Here is a 20248-nt window from a genome sequence, read left to right on the forward strand (position 1 = left end):
ACATGACGATGACGTTCAACAAATTATTTGGTGTTTAGGAAATGAAGTGATATTTTCTCTGGAAACTGCATCTGATTATATGAAGAATGAGAGCTCAATCACATATGGCTTCAAATGTTTAGTTATTGGTTACGATTGGATAACGTCCGGCTATGGTTTAAAGAATTTGGAAATTGAATTGTCTTTCCTCGGAGGAGCATGCGCTGCAAGTCTTATGAAGAAGAATTTATCATTGCCTCCAGTATCCTGTAAGTATGACATGATGAATTTTCGTTCCATATTAATAAATCAATAAATATGAATATGTTTATAAATGTACTAAATACTAATATGTATATTTAAAATATTTCAACATATGATGTGTAAAAATGCTTTTAGTTAATCCGTTTTTGAAAAGATCTCAAACAAGCAAACCTTTACTATTTCAATTATATAGTATAAAGAATAATATATGATTCCTCTTAATAAACTGATCTACGGTACTACAATTTCTAGCGGAAGAGGTTGAAGAGGACTTGGAGTCGATGCAGGAAACGGCAAAGAGGATTTTCTCCGTACATTCGGCATTACTTGGACGAGGATTCGCACTCGCATCGCCACCTACGGTTTCGCAGGCTCTCGACGGCGTGCTTCCATACAGGTAAGTGCCTAACACCCTGTCTTGGTATTGAAATAAAAAAAGAAACTGTACAACTGTAACAGAAATTTAATAGATTGTAATTATTATCCCATGAAAATTGATCAATATAATTATTACATCCATATTATATTTTCTATGTGTAGAAATATCCAATGTCTTTTTCTTACAATCGATGTATCTGATGTATATATACAGTTTCTTTTTTATCTTGCAAAAGATTGTAGTGAAACGATGCATGTTTTATTCATTCGTTGCGTGTTATAAGATGTCTTAAACAAGGCCGTGGTAAATAAGTCATAAATCCGCATGAATATCTGACGTTATCCAATCGCGGTGGCACATACGAATCGTGCATTTTAGTAAAACATAAACATATAAAATATTCGTAGATAATTTCTGGTCAGTTAGAGTTTTATGTGACTTTGCTCACACACATTTAGTCATTGCAATTATATAATCATTTTTATTTGCAATTAACTTCGAAATACGAATAGGTAAAATTTAATTAATTTTCGCCAATGTAATAAATGGTATACGTACCTACTATTAACTGAAGGAATATTAGCATGTGATCTCCTTGGAGAACAATCTTAATACGATTAGCAAGTACATTATTGGTATCGTCTTTATTGTACCTTCGGTCGTTCAATGCGAAACAAATTATACAGTCGGCGGCTGTTATATCACAGTCTCACGATAATTATAACTATATATGACATTATAAACTGATTTTGTTCACCACAACGATATAATTACACACGTATACACGCATACATACCTGCGCATACAGTTTGCATACGTCGCGGCGTATTGGACTCTGATCTTTCGATATTATTAGCGGCCGGGATGCTAATAAAACCTACCTTGGCGGAGTTCGAATTATCGAGTATAAGAGGCACGAAAAGTTTTTTCCGAGGCTCAATTATCTTCTTTCATGCGCTCGAGACGAAGCGTTGCTTACCTCCGTCTTCAAGTGCTTCGAGTGCTTGGGCCTTCTGTTCAATAAATCAATTTTAACCGTACGATATATTACAGTTTCCGACAAGCTTTATTTTACTTCTTTTTCCGTAATCGACAAATGCCTTTTTATGATTATCAAAATATTAGATCAATGTCGCGATATATGCCTCCTTTTAATTAAAGGGGAAAGGGACAGGAAAACGTTTATTTATTTTCATCGATTATGATCTAGGGGAATACGTTCGCTCATAATCAAGTCCTTTAAAATGCTTCCATTACACGCATAGATCAAACGCATCGAAGAATATTGCTATATGGCGGGATGTACATTTGAAGTAGGTTTTGTTTGGTTTTACAAGATCACCTGTTTCGCTGAAATTTTCCAGCGTTACGTTAACACACAGAAATTCCGCGGAACAATCGTAACGTTTTGATTACCGTGACTTACTTAAGATTAAATATAAATTATAATAACAGTAACAACAGTTTCTCTTATATCGCACAGTGTCAAAGCAAAAGTGTTTGCTTTAAATAAATGCATTAATAAAATAACACGATAACGAATTTACAGCAAGATACAATTAAAAATTAACTCACTGGTTTTAGTCTGGCGGATTTCGCTGTTTTCGTATGAAGCAGTGGCGGATTTACATTTTCAAGGGCTTGACGCTTACGTTCCCAGGAGATTCTTTTAACAAAAATTAATTGAAAAATATATAAGAGTTTCTATATTTAGTAAAATTAATAAAAAGGCATTTATGTCAAAAAAAGTATATTTTAAAAAGAATAATCTTGTTTTAATTGACGTGAATTATTATTTATAATACATTTTAAAGTTGAAAAGGGAAATTGAAAACACAATTTACCAAACGATATATGCCATTAACTTATAAATTCGCCACTGGTATGAGGTGTGGGGTATTCTTTATTTTAATAAATTGATCTTGCCGGTTTATTTTCGCTTTTTAACTTGTTACATTGCTATATCAATCTTCTTCTCTATAAAAACGATAGTTTGGAACGATTTTGATATGAAAGCTTAGCGAAGAGTTTTATCTCCGACCAGTTCGCTTTTTTCCCTTGTGTTCGAGAGATCAGAATTTTTATGGAGTTGACACGAATTATGTGTTGTGTCACTCCAGGAATGGCACAGTTGTCCAAGCGAGCGGTTATCCCATTTTTTTTGCCCTTTCGTACCGTGATTTTCGCTCGAAACACTCACTAATGTTTCCTCGATAACCGCGCTATCGATCGATGAACTTAAAGCAACGGGAGTGCGAAAGGTCGGTCCAATCGCGTATCTTACGCAAGACAGCGAATTTAGTTTTCTATACGAATTATGGCTCTTCTCCCTCTCTCTTCTGCTTCCTAAGTCGCATCGCTTCGACGAGAGTCTCGTTTCATCTTCCACGAAACTGGCCCTCCCTCTCTCTTTTTCGAAAGTTTAATGATAAACTTAACTAGCTGCGGCGACCGATTACCCGAATTCGCGACTCGTTCGGAAAGAACTTTTTAATTGCCGTGACCGCTTTCGAGGTAGAGGACGGCTCAAGGAATGAAAAGAACGCGCGGTCTGAATAATCGGTGGCCACAGTTGATATGTGAATGGAAGCTTACGAACTGCGTTGTACTAGGAGAGACAATCGATTAAATTAAAAACGGGACACGATTCTGGGGACTGCGTACATTTTCTGCGTTCTATTATACTCCAAGCGACAACGATTTACGCAGTCTATATTACGCACGCGAGTAACATCCGAGAAATGTCCCTCTCTCCATTGGAAGGACTCCTCTCACGTTCTCCGAGCACATTGGGTCTAAGTTTTTACGGTTACTGTTCTTCACTGGCGCCGATCGCGCGGCGACGTCTCTTGCAGCTCTCACAGCTTGTACACTCTAAAGCGGCTCGACGTTTCCGCCCACTCGAGTTCTTCTTCAACGGGAGCGACGATCGTGGGTCTTCTCGTCGAGCCGCCCGGGGCGTCTCGTTACAACTCGGTCGTGAGCGGCTCGGCCTTCTCGACGATCACGTGAAACTCCGTCTCTCGGTACAATCTGCCGTCCGGTACCACCATCGTTATCCTACTGTCGACAGGCGTGCCGGACGTTGCAGCTTCTCTGCCGATCACGCCGTTCTTCTTCGAGACCACGTCAGGTGCATTGGTCGGCACGCTGATCCATTTTTTCCTGTTGTTTCGTCGGCGTCTTCGACAGCACCAGACGATCAGACACACGCATATTATCAGGGCGAGAATAGCACCCACGATGATTAGAATGAAGACGAGCATGGAGCCGCCGAGCGAGCAATGACGCGCCTCGTAATCGACAAAGGTGATCGGCGCGCCGTCCGTTCCGCCGTCCAGACACAGGAAGGTCTCCGGAGTCTCGTTGATGGGCTCCTGCGGTTGCGATTGCGGCGGCACCAGCGAGTTTTCTCTCGCGTAGAACCGCGAGTAGATGTTCGTGTAGTTGAGCACATAGTTCTTCCATATGGGTAACATCTGGCAGTCGCATGGTTGCGAGACGATGAGATTATCGAGCTCTAGTCGGAAGCTCGCGCGGTCGAACATCAGCGAACCCTCCTCGAAGCTTCCAACACTGTTGTTCTTGAAGATGAGGCCGTGCGTGGACGACGACGACGACGACGGCGGCGGTCTGGTCTCGCGATCCGCGCGAATACCTAGAAACGCGCCCACGCTGATGCTGCCGATGGTGTTGTTCTTGATGATAACGGCGCCGTCCGCCGTCACGTCGAAAGCCTCGCTCTCCAGGCTGTCGATCACGCAGTTCTGTATCGCCACCGTGCGCGGGCTCCTCACGATGAAGGCGTTGCTCCTCACGACGCCCATTCGCACGCCGTCCAACATGAACTTGTGATAGACCTCGATGTCGTTCATGGTGCGACTCGGCAGCTGATCGCCGAATGTGCTGTCTATCACGTGCAGGTACCCGACGTCGAACTTCTTAAAGGCCTGTGCCTCCGTCGTCTCGACGCGACAGTTCTCCAATCGTATGTTTTCCGTGTGAATTAAATTGGCGAACGAGAAGGCACTCAGCTGGCCGATCCGCACGTTTTCGAACGTGATCGCCTCGATGTCGCCGCGAAAGACGAAACTCGGCATCACGTCGATGCTGCTGTTCCGCACGGTGATTCGCGTGCGCGAGCTGGACGGCGACAGTTCGAAGCTTTGTCTGACCAGGGTAAGATTCGCCACGTTCGCCAGGTCCACCGATCGTAGTCCGGCCATTGAGACTAGACTTGAGTTCGCGAGGATCACGGATGAGCAGTTGCTCACCGCTATCCTGCTAGTGTGTGGACTCAGCCGTCTGTCCCCCTCCGTGGTTAGAATTAATTCCTGCAAATTAAAACAATCTTTTGTCAGGGACTTATTTTGACAGTATTTAATATCTATATTTATATCTACATTTAATTTAGCTACCTATATAGGAAAGAGCTGGAAACATAATTGTAATAATTACATTTGTTTCATTCGACCATTATTGTAGATTACTTTTCATTTACGAAAATAAAAAGATATTTTTGAAAGCAAAATATATTAAAGATAGTCGGGATAATACATTTTCTTTATTTCGCCGAGAGATTAATCCTTGATATTATTAAGAGGAGAGGACACAGTTAACATTCGAGCGTAATCTGGTACGACGCAGTATACTGAGAGGGAGGTTTCTAATAGCTATAATTGAGAGGGAGGATCGAATAGCTATAATTGCAAGCAGGTCTAACTATCCTAATTATTCGCGACGTGCGCGCCCAGTCTCGCTAATTACCGTGAATAATATTGTTATCATAATTACGGAGGGAGCTTAATTTCGCGACATAGTAATCATCGTTTTCATCTTGCGCCCGTCGAAAGATACGTCGCAGAGATTATCGATTTAAACGAAAGTCACGTTTCCCTTCTTTTAGCCAGCTTTTTTTTCCCCTCTATCGACTGTTCGCGCGAATTTACATCGAGCTATCGGTTCTGTTGGATTTTCCGCTCTGGCGCGTGCTAATACGTGTTTGCCCTTGCATACGAATTAGATGACTGCGCGGGATTATCCGATCCGCGCGAACTCGTCACGTGTCGCGCACGTAAACGATGCACGTTCGATATATTGAACAGAGAACCGTTCTGTACATCTGCGCGGCGGATGGAATCGGAGGAGAAGCGACACGGATAATTTCGCGAGGCTCGCAGCGCGCCTCGCACCGTACACCATCGCGTCGAGCCACGTTATTGGAATGTTGCTCGCAATGTATTCGTTGCCTCATTTATTCGCGCCGGTTGCAGCTTTCGTCGTGACGTCGGAATGTCGCCCGATAACGCCCGCCGACACCTAGTGCATCGAACGGTCGATCGCGAAACGCGCATCGCGACTCTCTGCGGCTTTGATTTCTACAAAGGGGGACCGTGCGAGATATCTCGTGTGCGTCGCTCGCGGCAACGTATGTTGCTCTCATTAATTATCTCACTCCTCTGCCTAATCGATTCTGTTCAAACGTTGTATTCCGAGAGAAAAAGAGAAATAATGGTTGGCATATTACCGTCATAATGTCGTTAGAACAAATTTTCACTAATAAATTGCTTTTTCATAAATATAGACAAAGATAAAACTGAAAGAACGATCTTTGGTAGGATTTCAATGCGGAAAAAATACGCGAGGCAAAATGTCCGTTGAATGGTAAAAATACAGAATAGAAATTAAAAAAGCGCGACATAGGCCGATGAAAGAAAAGGGCTTTTATGCTATTCTTTTTCAGGCCCTGTCGTTCTTACGCATTAATGTCTTGCTCCCCATTCGTTCCGTCCTACCTCTGTTCGAACTTCCCCTTTTGTTCCTGTCTCATTGTCCATGGCTACTTTTAGACGCGCAACGTCGAGCGGAGATTATCAACTAACGTATTGTACTTGCCTCTATTCCGAACTAAAATTTTTCTTTATCTTGTTTGGGAAAATTTACCGGAGATGTATACAAAAGATACTGAAGCTTCAACCTTTTTTTCAGCCGTACAATCTTTGCGAAAAATCTTATTCAGAAACGTTTGCTAACACTTTTAAATCATACATCATGTGGAGAAAACGTCCAGACATTGTTAGTTTTAGATCCTTTTTTGAAGTTATGACCGTCTCTCCGGAAAATTCGATGACCTCTCAAGGCTATTGCATAGAGAAATGTAATTGGCTCCTTTATCATGACGGCTTATCTATCCAACGCCTTTGACGTGTCTCAAAAACATAAAATTCATAAATGGTGGGTAGGTCGTCTCAGATCGAATCATTGTCGTAACTCTGCTGGATCTCAAAGGACATCTGAATTTTCTTTCATGAGAATTTTGCGCGTTTCTTGAGAAACGTGAGGTAAGCTCTGCGGGAACCAGAAAGTACAGAGCGATGGCGCTTTTCTTTCGATCTTCAAGCAAACATATCTTTATTCCGTTCATATTTTCTGCTTTAGTTACGCTCGAGCAATCTCTCCACGGATGGTAGACTTTTCCTTCTTCCGTACTCTCCAGACATTTTCACGCGTCACATTCCTGACCCTGTGTCCTTTTTCTCGTGCTGAGCGTGCGCTTGTCGATTACGAGAGGGATGATTCCCGGTGGGAATTAAACTCGAGCGCGGGCGTTAGTTCGCCTCGAACTAGTTTTCCCAGCAGTTTTTTGCATGTTCGCCGTGTGACATTTTCCCGACTGCATACTCGCGAGGAAATCTGCGCGACGGAGCGCGCGATTTCGTCAAGGGATAATCCGCGAGGAAATTACGAGCGCTCTAATGTCGATTATGGCAGTAATCGAAAGTGCCTTTTTACGTTTCTGATCGAACGGGAAAATGTTTGAGGGCTCGCCGCCGAATAGGCAGACACTTTGCTGAATGAAAGTGAAAATGAGTTTGGTTTAATGGGTGGGATTAAGCTCATTGGAGAGAGATGCGATATTATAGTCGGATCCTGCCGCGTGAAAAAGAAAGGGACAAGAGGGAACCTTTGGCTGAAATCGGAAACGAAACGGCAAAATGGAAAGCGGCAGAAATGGAACCGAAAGCTCTTTTATGATCCATAAAGAATTTATGCGCAACAATTCTCTCGTGACATCAAATTTTCCCGCAAAAATTCTCGCGTTGTCTGAACTTTTTGGACTCGTGCATATTCCTATATGCGCTTAAATAGTTTTTAGTAGAAAATGATCGATGCGATTAATTTCGAGCAATTATCTCGCGTATGTTATCTAATTACTAAATTATGACCAATCTGTCGTTGATTCCCGATTATCGTTTTATTTTAATTAGTACTTCGCGCAAGAGCGACAATTCGATTTCCCATTAACAGAGATACTTAACGAAGTACTTTTATACATTCGGGAGCACTTCATTAATTTTCTATCACAATCCTGTTCATTACTATTAACTTATTGTACAGCGGAATAACCGCGATATTGCTACAGGAACCGATTGTTGCTGCTTAACAGTGCAATTTTATCCGTTGCAATTTTCTCGTGGATGGTACGGCACGTTCGCTCCGCCATCGTCTTTCCATTTTCCAAGTATTTTCATAACCGCGCGCTTCTTTTCCTTGGAAATGGCATCCTTACGTTTCCGACAGTATTTACGGCCGTTACTTTTACACCCCCGACCGAAACGCTCTTTTTTTTCGTCATTTTGCGTCTTATTCTACCATTTCTTTTGTTACGGCGGAGCGAGTAAGTTTAAGGTCGCGTTCGCTAAAAGGCAGCTTTAATTATTTACGCCCTCCGTCAATTATTCAACCCGCGACCAAGGACTTCGTACCCAGAGGATCCATCGGTGGGCTTCCATTGTTAAAAGGAGTTCAAAGCGTTTTCGATAATTTGTAAATCCAACTTTTTTTATTATCAGTATTATTAACTTTTTCTCGCGAAAGCAGATTCTATTACACATGAATTAATCACGACCACTAACCACAAACTTGGCGCTCTAAGATCTCTATTTTTTATTGTCTAGACTGTTAGTTTCTTTTGCTCAAAATGTATTCTTCTTAAAAGATCTTTGTGAGTCATATTTTCGGAAAGAACAGGAATTAATTTTTCTATCATGAACCATAAATTTCATGAGCTTGCTATATATCTTATATAAGATATATTCTTATTCTTTATTATTTCAACTGTTTTTTTACAAATCTTTTTTTCTTAAAAATTTCTGAAGTTTTCGTATATTAACGTTATTATGTACTTAACTAATTTGTTACCATAATTCTGTATTTTGAGAAATAATGACACTTGAAAAGAGGTTCAAATTTGAAGTTTGAATCATATTAGAATATTAATTAATATCAAAATATTTGTTTGCACTAAAATTTTCTCTTCCATCACATTTCCTTCGTGCTTCCCGTTGCAGTGTAATTATGAGTTCACTCCACACGCGTGATATGTCATCGATGATGAATGGGAAGCACGTTTTCGACCAATTAGCCGCGCAACAGAAATTCAATCCCGTTTCGAGCAATTTATATTCCTTATCGTTAGCGAGCCACTTCTTTCTTGTAATCCGCGTTATTATATCTTCCGCTCAACGATAAAGTCCGCACACATGGCTCACTTTTTGCTCTTATCCGTGCGCGAGTACAAGGTCGTCGAAACTGTCAGCGTATCAGGAATAGACACGCGTATAAATACATCGATAGGTCGTTTCTCGCGAGCGTAAAGCTCGCTCGCTTGCTCGCTCGAGCTCATCTTCTTCCGGCCGGTCATTTCGTCACGCGCGCGCGAATTTTACGGTATTGTCGAATCGTTGGCAGCATGCGGCATGCACGCTCCTCGTGCACTCGAGCGGACACAAAGAACGCTTTATCGTGGAACAATAATGACAGCGAGAGACGTTGGCGAGGACGCGCGTTAACATTATCTTCGTCCGGGGTACGTTGCGCAGTAAAACAACGTCGTTGCATCGCGAAATATTTGCGCGCTTGGAGCAACGTGGCTGCGATTAAATTTCCGTGGCGTACTCCATCCTCTCTTTCTCTCGCTCTCTTTCTCTCTCTCTCTCTCTCTCTCTCTCTCTCTCTCTCTCTCTCTCTCTCTCTCCGCGCGACGAATACGAGACTCGTTTGCGTACCAGTACCGCGATACTGGAATTATTCCCGCGTGTGAAATTGATAAAATCTCGGAGTTTTAAATCAAATAACGCGAGGAACTTTAATTGTAGTAACAGGGTTGATTGTTTTATCTCGTCGCGTAATCGTTAAGCGCGATATATATACTCGTATATATTCCATGTAGCCATCCCCATCGCATTCATTACTTTCTTATCGTATTATTACTTCAACCTCGTACTACCGTTCGCTTCTCCATCGCGGGCGAAAAAAGACGGAAGTTGGAAAGAGCAACGCTCGCGAGCAGAGAAAGATGGAAGAACGAGGAAAGAAACTTTGGCGAAGTCGAATTTCAAACTCTCATCACCACGAGAGAGAGTCTCCAAATTTATTCAATAAATTCCGGCGGTGGAAAAAGCGATAGTACTCGCGTTACCGTGTTTCTCCGCTTTACTTCGCCTCCGCTCGTGTATTCGATTCGATTTAACGAATACCGGATTCCGGACAACTTCCCGTTCCAGCGCGTCACGAAGAAAATTCTCCTCGTGGCACGAAGAAGCGCCGTTCTCGAGTCCGACTGGCGGTGCTCGTTTATCGCGATATCGCGTTGCGATTATGAATCATCCGTGCCTTTAGCGCGTAGCTGCACGTAGGCAGACGCTCCTTGATCGCGCACCGGTGTTCCTTTAATATCGCGGATGGCCGGAAGCGTCGGAAACGCGGGCCGTACGAAGAACGAACAGCTCGCGTGATCATAGATCGCCGAGGGATCGCCCGCTATTTTTTTCCCCGCTCGAACGAACAGGGTGCGTGGCCGCCGGGGGATAAACGCGAAACATTTACGAGAGGGTAGAGAAGGATCGGCGGATTTTACCTCGTATGTATCTACCTGCCTGCCTTGCCTGCCTGCCCTTCTTGCCCGCGCGAGACCCTACCGATTTGCGTAAACACGCTCTAATTTATGGGGGTTTCCACATCCCTCCGTCGCAGTTGGGACCCTCGCGATTTACGAGAACCCCCCGCGTAGTCAGGAGATTAGGCTCGTTTTGGCTGATCACTCTTCTATTTTCTTTCTTTCTCTGTTTTTCTCATTTACAATGTCGATCAGTTTAAAACGACAACAGGAGCAAACCGAGCCTCGGAACGCGGTTATTACTTCTCGATTCTTGTCGTTGCTTCGAGCGATATGCGGCGCCGAAGACATCGCTGTGATCTCGAGGAAACATTTTCTCTTGTATTTTTTTTTCCTATCCTTTCCTCTCGGCCGCGGAAGAGATCGGGTTTTACGATTTCACCATCGCATGGAGCTACCCGCGGTACCGCCCCTTTATCTCCCCGTCGGGTAATTCGCAAATGGAATAACGTCCCTCGCGGAACAAAGGACGGCCAGACAGAGCCCCGTGTCGCATTGTCTGAGATTTTTCGTGCGATAGCGATAGACCCCGTCGCGGTTTTCGCACGAATTCGTTGTTGGGAGAGAAAGAGAAAGAGAGAGAGAGAGAGAGATTGCGCGTGAGAATACTTCTATCTTCTATCGTCCTTCGCCGTATCATTCTGATCGTTTGAGGTGGAAAGGTAGGAAAGATCGGAGACAGAGATCGGACGACTCTCATCCGATCGGGGCGTTGAAACCATTAGAATGAAAAGTACCGAGTTAACCCTAGAACCCGACCCTGAAGTTCGAACGGCTCTACCGGAAAATAGATGTCTATAAAATTGCGTTTTCACATAAAAACTACGAAGGGATATTTTAAAGAGAATTATTAAAATTATCAGAGAGTGAGAGAGAATTTTTCTTTCCGTATAAAACGAAAAATATGAGAGCAGCAAATAAAACGTAAAAACGAATAATTATAATTAAAATATGATAAGTGTATATTTAACAGAGATAATAATTATTCTTTTTTAGATTTTATCCGCTGTATTATTCTACCATAATTATAAATGAAATACTCAAAATGTGCGAGTATTTATTATATGAATGAAGGTTCGAGTTACACGTGTTTTCGTTCGTGTTGAACAGAGTCGGGTTTCGAATTAAAATACGATGAGCTGGAATACGAGAAAATAAAATACATCCTTCCTTGTCTCGGAGTCGAAAGATACAAGGCCTAGATCTACGTTCCTGATAAGGAGAGTATTTTTTCGTCGGCTTCACGCAATATCATAAGCCGAGATTCAATCGAAAATCGACTCTCTCGCGAATACTTATCAGAGATACGATTTGTGTCGAACCTACCTCTCCCTCCTCCTTGCAGTCGCAGGTCAATCTGCCGTAGTGGTCGCAGGAGCAGGGCGGATAATCGCACCTGCTGGTGGAGTTGGTCAGGACGCCCTTGAGTAAACTGCTCCAAAAAAGTCCTAAGATCGCGCTGCCCAACACATATCTCGTTGCTCCCATTTTGCGCCTCTCGCTCGCTCCTTCTTCCCCTCCTCTCTCTCCTTCTGCCATGCGCTCAAAGAGTTCCCTCTTCTTCTTCACGCCACTTCTTCTTTATTACCGGCTGTTTTATACCAAGCCGGCGTCAGGCAATTTCACGTCGAGCCGACCGTTAGGTCGCCCCGACATGTCTGCGCTTTAAATCTGCACCGTCGAATCCGACGCTTTCAATTTTCGCCTTGGCTTAGCGTGCGCTTAAATGCTGACTGGCTCGCGCTCGCGATTAATGTCGCTTGCACCACGAAAAACTATCTCGATTTAGTCGTGGCACGTGACATATGCCACGCAACATTACGTGATTCGATCATAATCCGCCTCTCGTCTCTGGATGAATTCATGCCTCTCAATGACGACGACGATCGCGCGGTACAAGTATCCTTGAAGCTCATTCGAACCGCCGACTCGAGAAATCTTCTACTACAACATTCGTCTCGATGCTTCGCTTCCTCGTTGGGACGTTGGCACGATCCAATTTTGCCGGTGACAGTGTGCAACGTTCTCGAACATTGCGTCGCCTCATCACAAGAGTTCTTCCTCTCTTCGATCTTATTCTTCTGGAAACGATAGTCCGTCTCTGTAAGGATAGAGAAATTAGAAAACCTTGCATTTCTCGCTCTCTTTTATTCTCTCTTTTAGCATTAAATTTTTTTTGACACCGAAAACTTGCGTTCTCACGGAGAGTGTTTTTCTGTCCATTTAATAACTTAATAAAGCGAAAATTAGTTCACGATTTTTCCGAGAAGATACGTCGACGTCGCACGACGATATCAAACGATAACGTTTTTGTCTCGATTTTTAAAATAATACCACGTTGCGTTATCACGCTCGATCATACAGGAACGGACGAACTGTTGAAAAGTGCCACACGATACCGCTGCATCAAATGACGGGCGTCGCAATATCCGATGATGATAATCCGCGATCTGCCACTCGGATACTCTTCCACTATATACCGTTGCGTGACTAATCGTGCCTACATTCCTGCGTTATCAGACTGCTCTCGGTCGACATGACGTGGTTCTGTTTACCGTACAAATATGTCAACTGCCGTTACTGTAAACTTTTCGCGTTAGCGTTCCACGAACATGCTTCTCGGTTATTTATGATGGTTTTGCAATGCAACGAAAAAATCGTCTTATTCATTGGCCTCAACAACCTCCTAAACTTAGTAAATTAAAAACAAGTAAAGCTCAAGTTTTGTTTAAAGAGAAATACCGAGTAACAAACGATTTAAAGCTGATATCATTTTTCAAGGTATATTGGAATAAAATAAAGAATATTTGTGTAATGATAATTGTTGAAAAAAATATGAAAACATAGTACACTATACACTAATTTCAAGGACTTAAAAATATATTTTAATAAATTTAATTACGAGTCAGTACAACGAGAGTTAAAGTATTTTATAGGATAATCATCAAGTTTAGAATTAATTATTAAATTAATTAATCTGTGCTTAATTTAATCCTTATGTTTTGATGTAACAAATATATCATTATTTTTTGTTTTGAAGTTAAATAAATATAATCCGAAAAAACTCCTCCAGGAAGTGTACTTGTAACTTTATAACTAGAAAACTCTCGCCACAGATAGTCAATGAAATGTATCTTTGATATCTTCATTTCTCGTTGAAATAAAGTTTGGTCTATTCGGGCAATAACAACAAAAAAAAGAGAGAAATGGCATGAAGTGGAAGCGGGCGGGCTCGATAAACGTGAAAAGAGCGTTGTGAATGAAAGGCGGTCTCACTCAAAGGATTCGAGAAGAATTTCCCTTTACGGTCGAGTCCTTCGAATGACGACCGTTCAAAATTCTTCCGGTCCGGTTTTCAGTCTGCTTCTCGGCTTTTCGCTCTACTTTCAGTAGCAACGAAGAGATACCTCACTATTAATGCGGTACTTTTACTAAGCTAATTGCTCATTGCATTAATTAAGAATTACAAACAAATCTTAATATTAAGCTTGGCAAAAATTACAAGTTAGAACCTTTGAGCTTCTGAGATTTACATAAATTATATTTTCGTATATGTTCTTATTAATTTATGAATAGTGTATCGATAAATAATAAGTAAAGCTTTTACGTTTATTGACATATTTGTGAAGTAAACGCTTACATTCTTCATAAGAATATTTATATCGGTTTTTGTAGTTTTGCCACGTTGGAGTTAATTCTCGCTTCATTACTCATCCCGTTATCGTTCGCTTTCAATAACAGAGATAATAATATCGCGAGGGAAAACTCATATATCGCTGCATCGACCGGTAGATCATTTTTAATTAACGAATATTCACTGTTCATCGACGCAACGATCGAGAAAGGGAAAGAAAGAGAGAGAGAAAAAGAGCAGGTGCGCGGCAATCGTTTGTGTACGATTAATTGACCGGTAGCGGGTCACCCTCGGCGTCGCTTTTGCGGCAACTATTAACGCACAAGCGAAGCAGGGCAGAGAAATAGAGCCAAAGAGAGTGAGCGTATATGCCGTAAAAAAGAAAAAGAGAAAACACCGAAACGGGAGTTAGATAACGAAATCGATACGCTGTGGACGGACGGAGACGAAGACTTAAACGCAAATTATTCTAAGCCGACGATGGAATGGATCCCATCTCCGCGCGGTACAACGATTAAACGTTTCGACCCATCTGATTTACGCCTCGTTAATGGATATTCATATATATTCCGAGTCCGAGACTCGAGATCGGGTAATCGGAAAGGCCCGCATATTTATCGTTCCTGAAACATACGGCTGAATGAAACAGATAGGCCTCGTCTCTCTTGCCTCTTCGACACGCGACACGATAAGTAAGGTACGGGGTGAGGGTACGTGTAGGAGTAAATCGTTTCCGATTACGTGACTCTTCCTCTCGTACGACGTCGATTCACGCAGCAATATACGTACATATATATGCGGCAAGTCGTCGACTTCTCGCGCCCCATTCGGCTGTGCGCGACTGCACCGGAATACCGTATGCGATTCCTCACGGCTGCATGCAATTTGAGGAGAGGGGGAGAGAGCAGAGAGAGAAAAGGCGATGACGATCTTTCGCGAGCGGTCCATCCCCCGTTTCGAGACATTCGCCTTTATTCCTTCGGCAACGTCTTATCTTCCCATCCGCTTTATCGCCGCGACTTGTAAGAATTGTCCGCATCCTCCCGGGAAAGCGTTCGCAGACGGCGATAAACGATAAACGAGGCCAGATCGGAGGGAGAAATAGTGGAGGAGAAATGCCGCGAGATTCAACCCTCACAGTAGCTTACGAAGATCCTGGGAGGAATAATTTTTCCGTACGCAAGGATTAAGCTAGGATTTCAGGACTGCGGTCCGCTTGATCGCGGGACGAGGGTTAATCCGACAATGATTTGACCAAAGGTTCCGTCTCATCCTCGCGTTCTCGATAGATAAATGTTGAAAAGAGAATACTTAGCTCCTTTTTAATAAAAAAAATATTTCGTGCATTCCTAATTTTCTTTCTCTTTTTCCTATCTTTCAGTTTTTCTCTCTCTTCGTGTAGAATATGTTTGTATTATAATTTGTACAATTTTATATGTATGGCACGTTCGCTAAACAGCGAATTCGTTAAATAGTTTAAGAGCTGTACACACAATCCAATAGTAGAATGTTTGTCTCATTATAACGAGGAAATAGTTGGTTGAGTTTCATCGAGCTGGTTCTGACCCGTTTCGATTATTTACATATTAAAATGATACGATTTGAATAAAGTCGGCCGTCATTAGAGGTGCACATGACGTGGTTGACGAATTAATGCGGTATTATAAGGGGAGAGGAGGAATACATAGCGACGCGGGGGGAGGGGGGTTATGTACATCGATTATTGATAAGCTCTCCCCCGGTGTCGCGTTTAGCTAATTTAACCGAAGCGTTCGAGTGTGTTTCGATCGTTTGGCGTAGCCGCGTTTTAGTCGCAATTTTCGGCCGTGCAACACGGCTGCATTTTCAAGTTTTATCGAAACTCCGAGATCGCTCCGGCCCACTTCATTGCACTTTCATTCTGGCGAGTGACGAGGCGCGTTTTGCGCGATTTTTTATCCGTAATCGGAAATAGAACAGACGCGTTGGAAAATGCTGCAAATAATCGCATATTTCATTTCTACACTGGTTATTCGCATGTAATGAAATTGCATTCTTCCGAAAAAAATACAGATATACTACTGGCAGTTTTTGATAATTAAAATTGTTACATGTTAATAATTTCGCCGGTTTAATTTGCACTTGCGTTTCATCATTAATTTCAAATTGTCAATTTGAGGATAATTTTTATTTAGCAGTAAATATATGTGAATTATCCAGTAATGTTTTTTAGTTAGGTTATTTACTAATGCATTTCACCGCGTCACTATTTTCGAATGCAGTCGCACATCTCGCGCCTCGCATACCAGCCAAACATTTCCAATGACGAGCCGAACACGCCAGGATCGAACTGTCGGTTTTGCGCGCGTGAAAAATAAAATCACGTGTGTCAAGCGATACGGTGTAACGGTCCGATGATTCTGTTTGAATAGAACGCTGGTTTGTACAGAGACGCGTCTACCGCGGCACTTGCTCATTTCCATGTTTGTTACGATAACGAATGGCGGTGCTTTCGAACGCGAATGAAAAATATCGGTTTTGTTCGTTATCGATATCACGCTTTTAATGCGACACACGACTGATATCGGCACGGAATTGACGATAACCTACATTACGGGAGAACACGCTCGACCGCCTTTTCTAAACGACACATTTTTCTTCGTGCCTGTCCATCCTCTCCTCGCCCCCGAATAATCCGTCACGTAATGAAGACTTTATGCTTGTTGACTTGGAAGATAAATTTTTTTTTTACGAGCCGTCGTGTACCGATTTCGCGATTGATACGATTATAAAAATTGATATTTCAGAAATTGATTTCTGTGCATTAAAAAAGAATTGCTGAGCGAACACAATTTACCGTGTAATTTTTCATCTTTATTTTATATCGCGCATCCAAGGAAAATGTTTGTCGCAAAATTAGAGATATCGTGTTATCAGTGTTCATTTTTTTCGATCAGTAAACGATCTAAACATAGCGTTATCGCTAGAAGTCAAAGAGCAATAGGCTTTTAATCAATTTTGCAACAACACATCGTTTTTCTCTTAATCGTGCAATATCTGAGCAAGTAGTTTTCAGCGGTTGTTGTTTTTCCTTCGGGGATGCAATATCTTTCGACGTTTCTCGGTTTAATCCAGATGCGGTATATAATTTGCACCGCTGCGGCCCTGCGGCTCGTAACTCAAGTAACGTTATGCATGCAACGCAGAGAGCAACGCCGGGTGGAATGTTTAGTCTCGCAGCATTGTTTTCAATTTCGAGATAACAGTAGGCGAGAAGGGCAAAGCCCAGCCGAGGGTACTCCAACATTGTTACATCACGAGAGCCCTTGTAGAGAGGGCCACGAATATACAATAAATTTCTTCTTTCCGGAATTTTGCGGTGCAGTTTACGAGACCCGCCTCAAACACCCGACGTCCAGAATTCGATGCGGTCGTCAAGAAAATTTTCATGACTCGCATTTTTCACGAACGAGTCAATATTTTACCTGCGCGATGAGTTTGACGTACAGGAAGTTAATGGAAAATTTTTTCGTTTAAAACGAAAAAAAAAAGAGAAAAATATTCACAAACTCCGCAAATTCTGTACACCAGATATATTCCAACGCGTATATCGGTAGTCTGAAATTCAGGCAATCAGCACATCTGATAATGCTTATACGACAAGTGTAACATCGACCTTATTTGCGTGACGCGACAATTAAGTCTTCTGGGTGGCGGCGATTCTTTCCTCGAGGGGAGGACAGGACGGGGCAGGGTTAGCTGTGAGAAACGAGCAATTAATCGACCCTGCAGCTGGCGCGGTTGTAAGAGATAGCGGGCCCGCACCATGCCACGTGGGAAATCAAGTATTACGCTCTCGCGCGATGATCCATTCGAGCGAGCCTCTCTCGGGCGTGCGATCGTACGGAATAAACTCCAGCCGTCGCGACGGCTAGGCGGAATTTCTCGTCTCGTCGCGCGACGACGACGTGGTTGGTAGCCGCCGTGGACGGTCGATCGACTTTGTGGTTCAATGCCGCGGTTCGACCTGACGATTTATTTTACGACCCGGCAGACCGAGCGCGACTTATTTTATGCGGTCTCGGCAGAAAGGCGGTGGTTTGTATTCCGACGCGTGATGCAGCTGCCGCGCGTGACGCCAATCGCGTTATGCAATACGATTGCGTCGTATTCGTTCGCGTGTCACGTTGAATTTTTCTATGGGAAAATACGTTCTATACATCGGGAAAAAACGTTACAAATTTCTCTGTATTCAAGAAGCATGCCTATGTCCCTTTTGCGGCGTTGAAGAAAAAAAATCTCTCGCTCATTTAACACTGATGGACATAAGAATTGGTATTGCTATCGGGGATGATCATGTATTTCTAGGCTCCTGTTTTCATCATCGGAATAATTTTCCTTCACTCGCGCGCGAGCACTACGCTCACATCGGCACAGCAGAACACTCCTCTTAAGCCGATTATCCGGTCCCTTACGGACGAGAACACTTACAACGAGATGTAACGCGAGCGGTACTGTGCGTCAAGCTGAAACGGAGCCTCGGCTTTTACGTTAATCCCGCGCACAAGCGAACCTCGCGACGCGTCGTCGTCGACGCGCTAACAGCGACTGGCCGCCTTTCGAATTCGCGGCTGGTTTGCACCTCGGCGACGGTTATCGCGCGACACGAGTATCTCTCTCTCTCTCTCTCTCTCTGTGCTTCCCTTCTCCTACGCCACCCATCTCTTCCCTCCAGAGTAAAACGCATCCCCACCGAGCTCGGCAAACTTCCCTCCCTCGATCGGCACTCAGTACGTCCTCTGCTCCGTTGCGGCGCATCTCGTGCTCCTGTTCTCGCTTTGCCTCTCTCTATGTAAATCCTCAAGTTTTTTTTAAACAAGTCTTTAATCTCTGAATACTTTAATCTCTTAATACACGATGATATCTCGTATGGATAATATATGTACAAACTTGGTATCGATATTTTTAACCAATCATGATCGTTCGCATTCTGTCACATATTTTACAGATATTTTCTTTCCAAGATTTGTATCGTGTTTATTCATGCAATGAAAAGTTCCGTCATTATTAACTTTTCGTACATTTTTATTGGCTCAATATTTTCTTTTTTCTTTATCTCTCTCATATTTCTTTGCGTCTTATTTTGCTTATTATATACTTCTTAGAGTATACAGTAAGTCCACTTCTTTTTCCTGAAAGATGGGAGCGGGAGATTTACATTCTTGATCAGCTAGCCAACTTTTTTAGCGTGCCAATTATTTTTCATGAATATTCGAGTGAGTTAATATTTATTATTATTTTTATTGTATAACTGTTACCGAAATAACGTATCAGTTTATTTAAAAAATCGAAAACGTCATTGTTTTTTACTTGAATTAATTTTTTTTCTTATCTCATTATCTTTCGCGACCCTTTTCGACTCTTTTTCCTTACGTTTGCAAACTTCTTATCAGTCACAACCGATAAGACACGACTGATATAAGATACTGTTAAGTCTCGATGCTTTGGCTCCTACGATATTATCTTTCTTTGGTATTAACGAATAATTTATTACCAATCTTTGCGGGGAAAAAACGTGGCAGTACTTATTTCAGCGTATTATAATTGAGATTTCTCGTTGTGAGAGAAGACTCTTTTAACGAGGAATCAGTATTCTTTGTTATCGAGAGGTTTTTTATTCTTCATTTATTCGTTCGTGTTTTGTATATAAATGTTAGACCTATGATGTATCAACAGTTTGCACTTTGTATTTGTTATTAGAATCAGATCGAAAAGGCGAGATATTTAAATGAAGTTGGAAACGAAGTTTGAGAAGCTAATAACTGCATTGAGTTATCCGAGTTGACAACCCATGATAAATTGCTTCTGATAAAAGCGTACCACTATTTCATATTTTGATGTTCATTTTCCCTTGCATTTCGTAAATCTTTAATAATGTTTAAAGATTTATGCGAGAAGATCAATGCGATTAGCGAATGAATTTTTAACAATACTGTAGATTCAAAATTCTGATCTATTGTTAATTAACTTATAAATTCCGATTGTCTCTGTATTA

The 20248-nt window shown here is 42.3% G+C and overlaps 2 protein-coding genes across 12 annotated transcripts in view; one reads left to right on the plus strand and one right to left on the minus strand.

Annotated features, from left to right (window-relative positions):
* Hiw (MYC binding protein highwire) overlaps positions 1 to 20248 on the plus strand; it is a 175329-nt gene that overhangs the window by 8183 nt on the left and 146898 nt on the right. For all 10 annotated transcript variants that reach the window (XM_071778807.1, XM_071778811.1, XM_071778808.1 and 7 more), the window contains exons 15-16: positions 39 to 248; positions 496 to 640. In XM_071778807.1, the coding sequence (XP_071634908.1) occupies positions 39 to 248; positions 496 to 640 (355 nt within the window). The remainder of the gene's footprint in view (positions 1 to 38; positions 249 to 495; positions 641 to 20248) is intronic.
* Positions 1248 to 18844, minus strand: LOC139813344 (uncharacterized). 2 transcript variants are annotated; one of them, XM_071778830.1, is made up of 3 exons: positions 18685 to 18844; positions 11907 to 12681; positions 1248 to 4956 (listed from the first exon to the last, which is right to left on the minus strand). In XM_071778830.1, the coding sequence occupies exons 2-3, from the start codon at positions 12117 to 12119 to the stop codon at positions 3589 to 3591; spliced, it is 1581 nt and encodes a 526-aa protein (XP_071634931.1). In that variant the 5' UTR covers positions 12120 to 12681; positions 18685 to 18844; the 3' UTR covers positions 1248 to 3588. The 2 variants fall into 2 exon arrangements, with proteins under 2 accessions (XP_071634931.1, XP_071634932.1); XM_071778831.1 differs by lacking the exon at positions 18685 to 18844 and adding an exon at positions 12915 to 13314.

This window comes from Temnothorax longispinosus, chromosome 5 (genome assembly GCF_030848805.1).
Source record: "Temnothorax longispinosus isolate EJ_2023e chromosome 5, Tlon_JGU_v1, whole genome shotgun sequence".
Classification (NCBI taxonomy): Eukaryota; Metazoa; Arthropoda; class Insecta; order Hymenoptera; family Formicidae; genus Temnothorax; species Temnothorax longispinosus.

Bases quoted from the DNA above. Each gene is read 5' to 3' on its own strand.
- LOC139813344 (XM_071778830.1), bottom strand. From the start codon at position 12,119: ATGGCAGAAGGAGAGAGAGGAGGGGAAGAAGGAGCGAGCGAGAGGCGC. The intron at 4,957-11,906 runs GTAGGTTCGACA...TTTAATTTGCAG, and splicing joins ACTGCAAGGAGGAGGGAGAG to GAATTAATTCTAACCACGGA.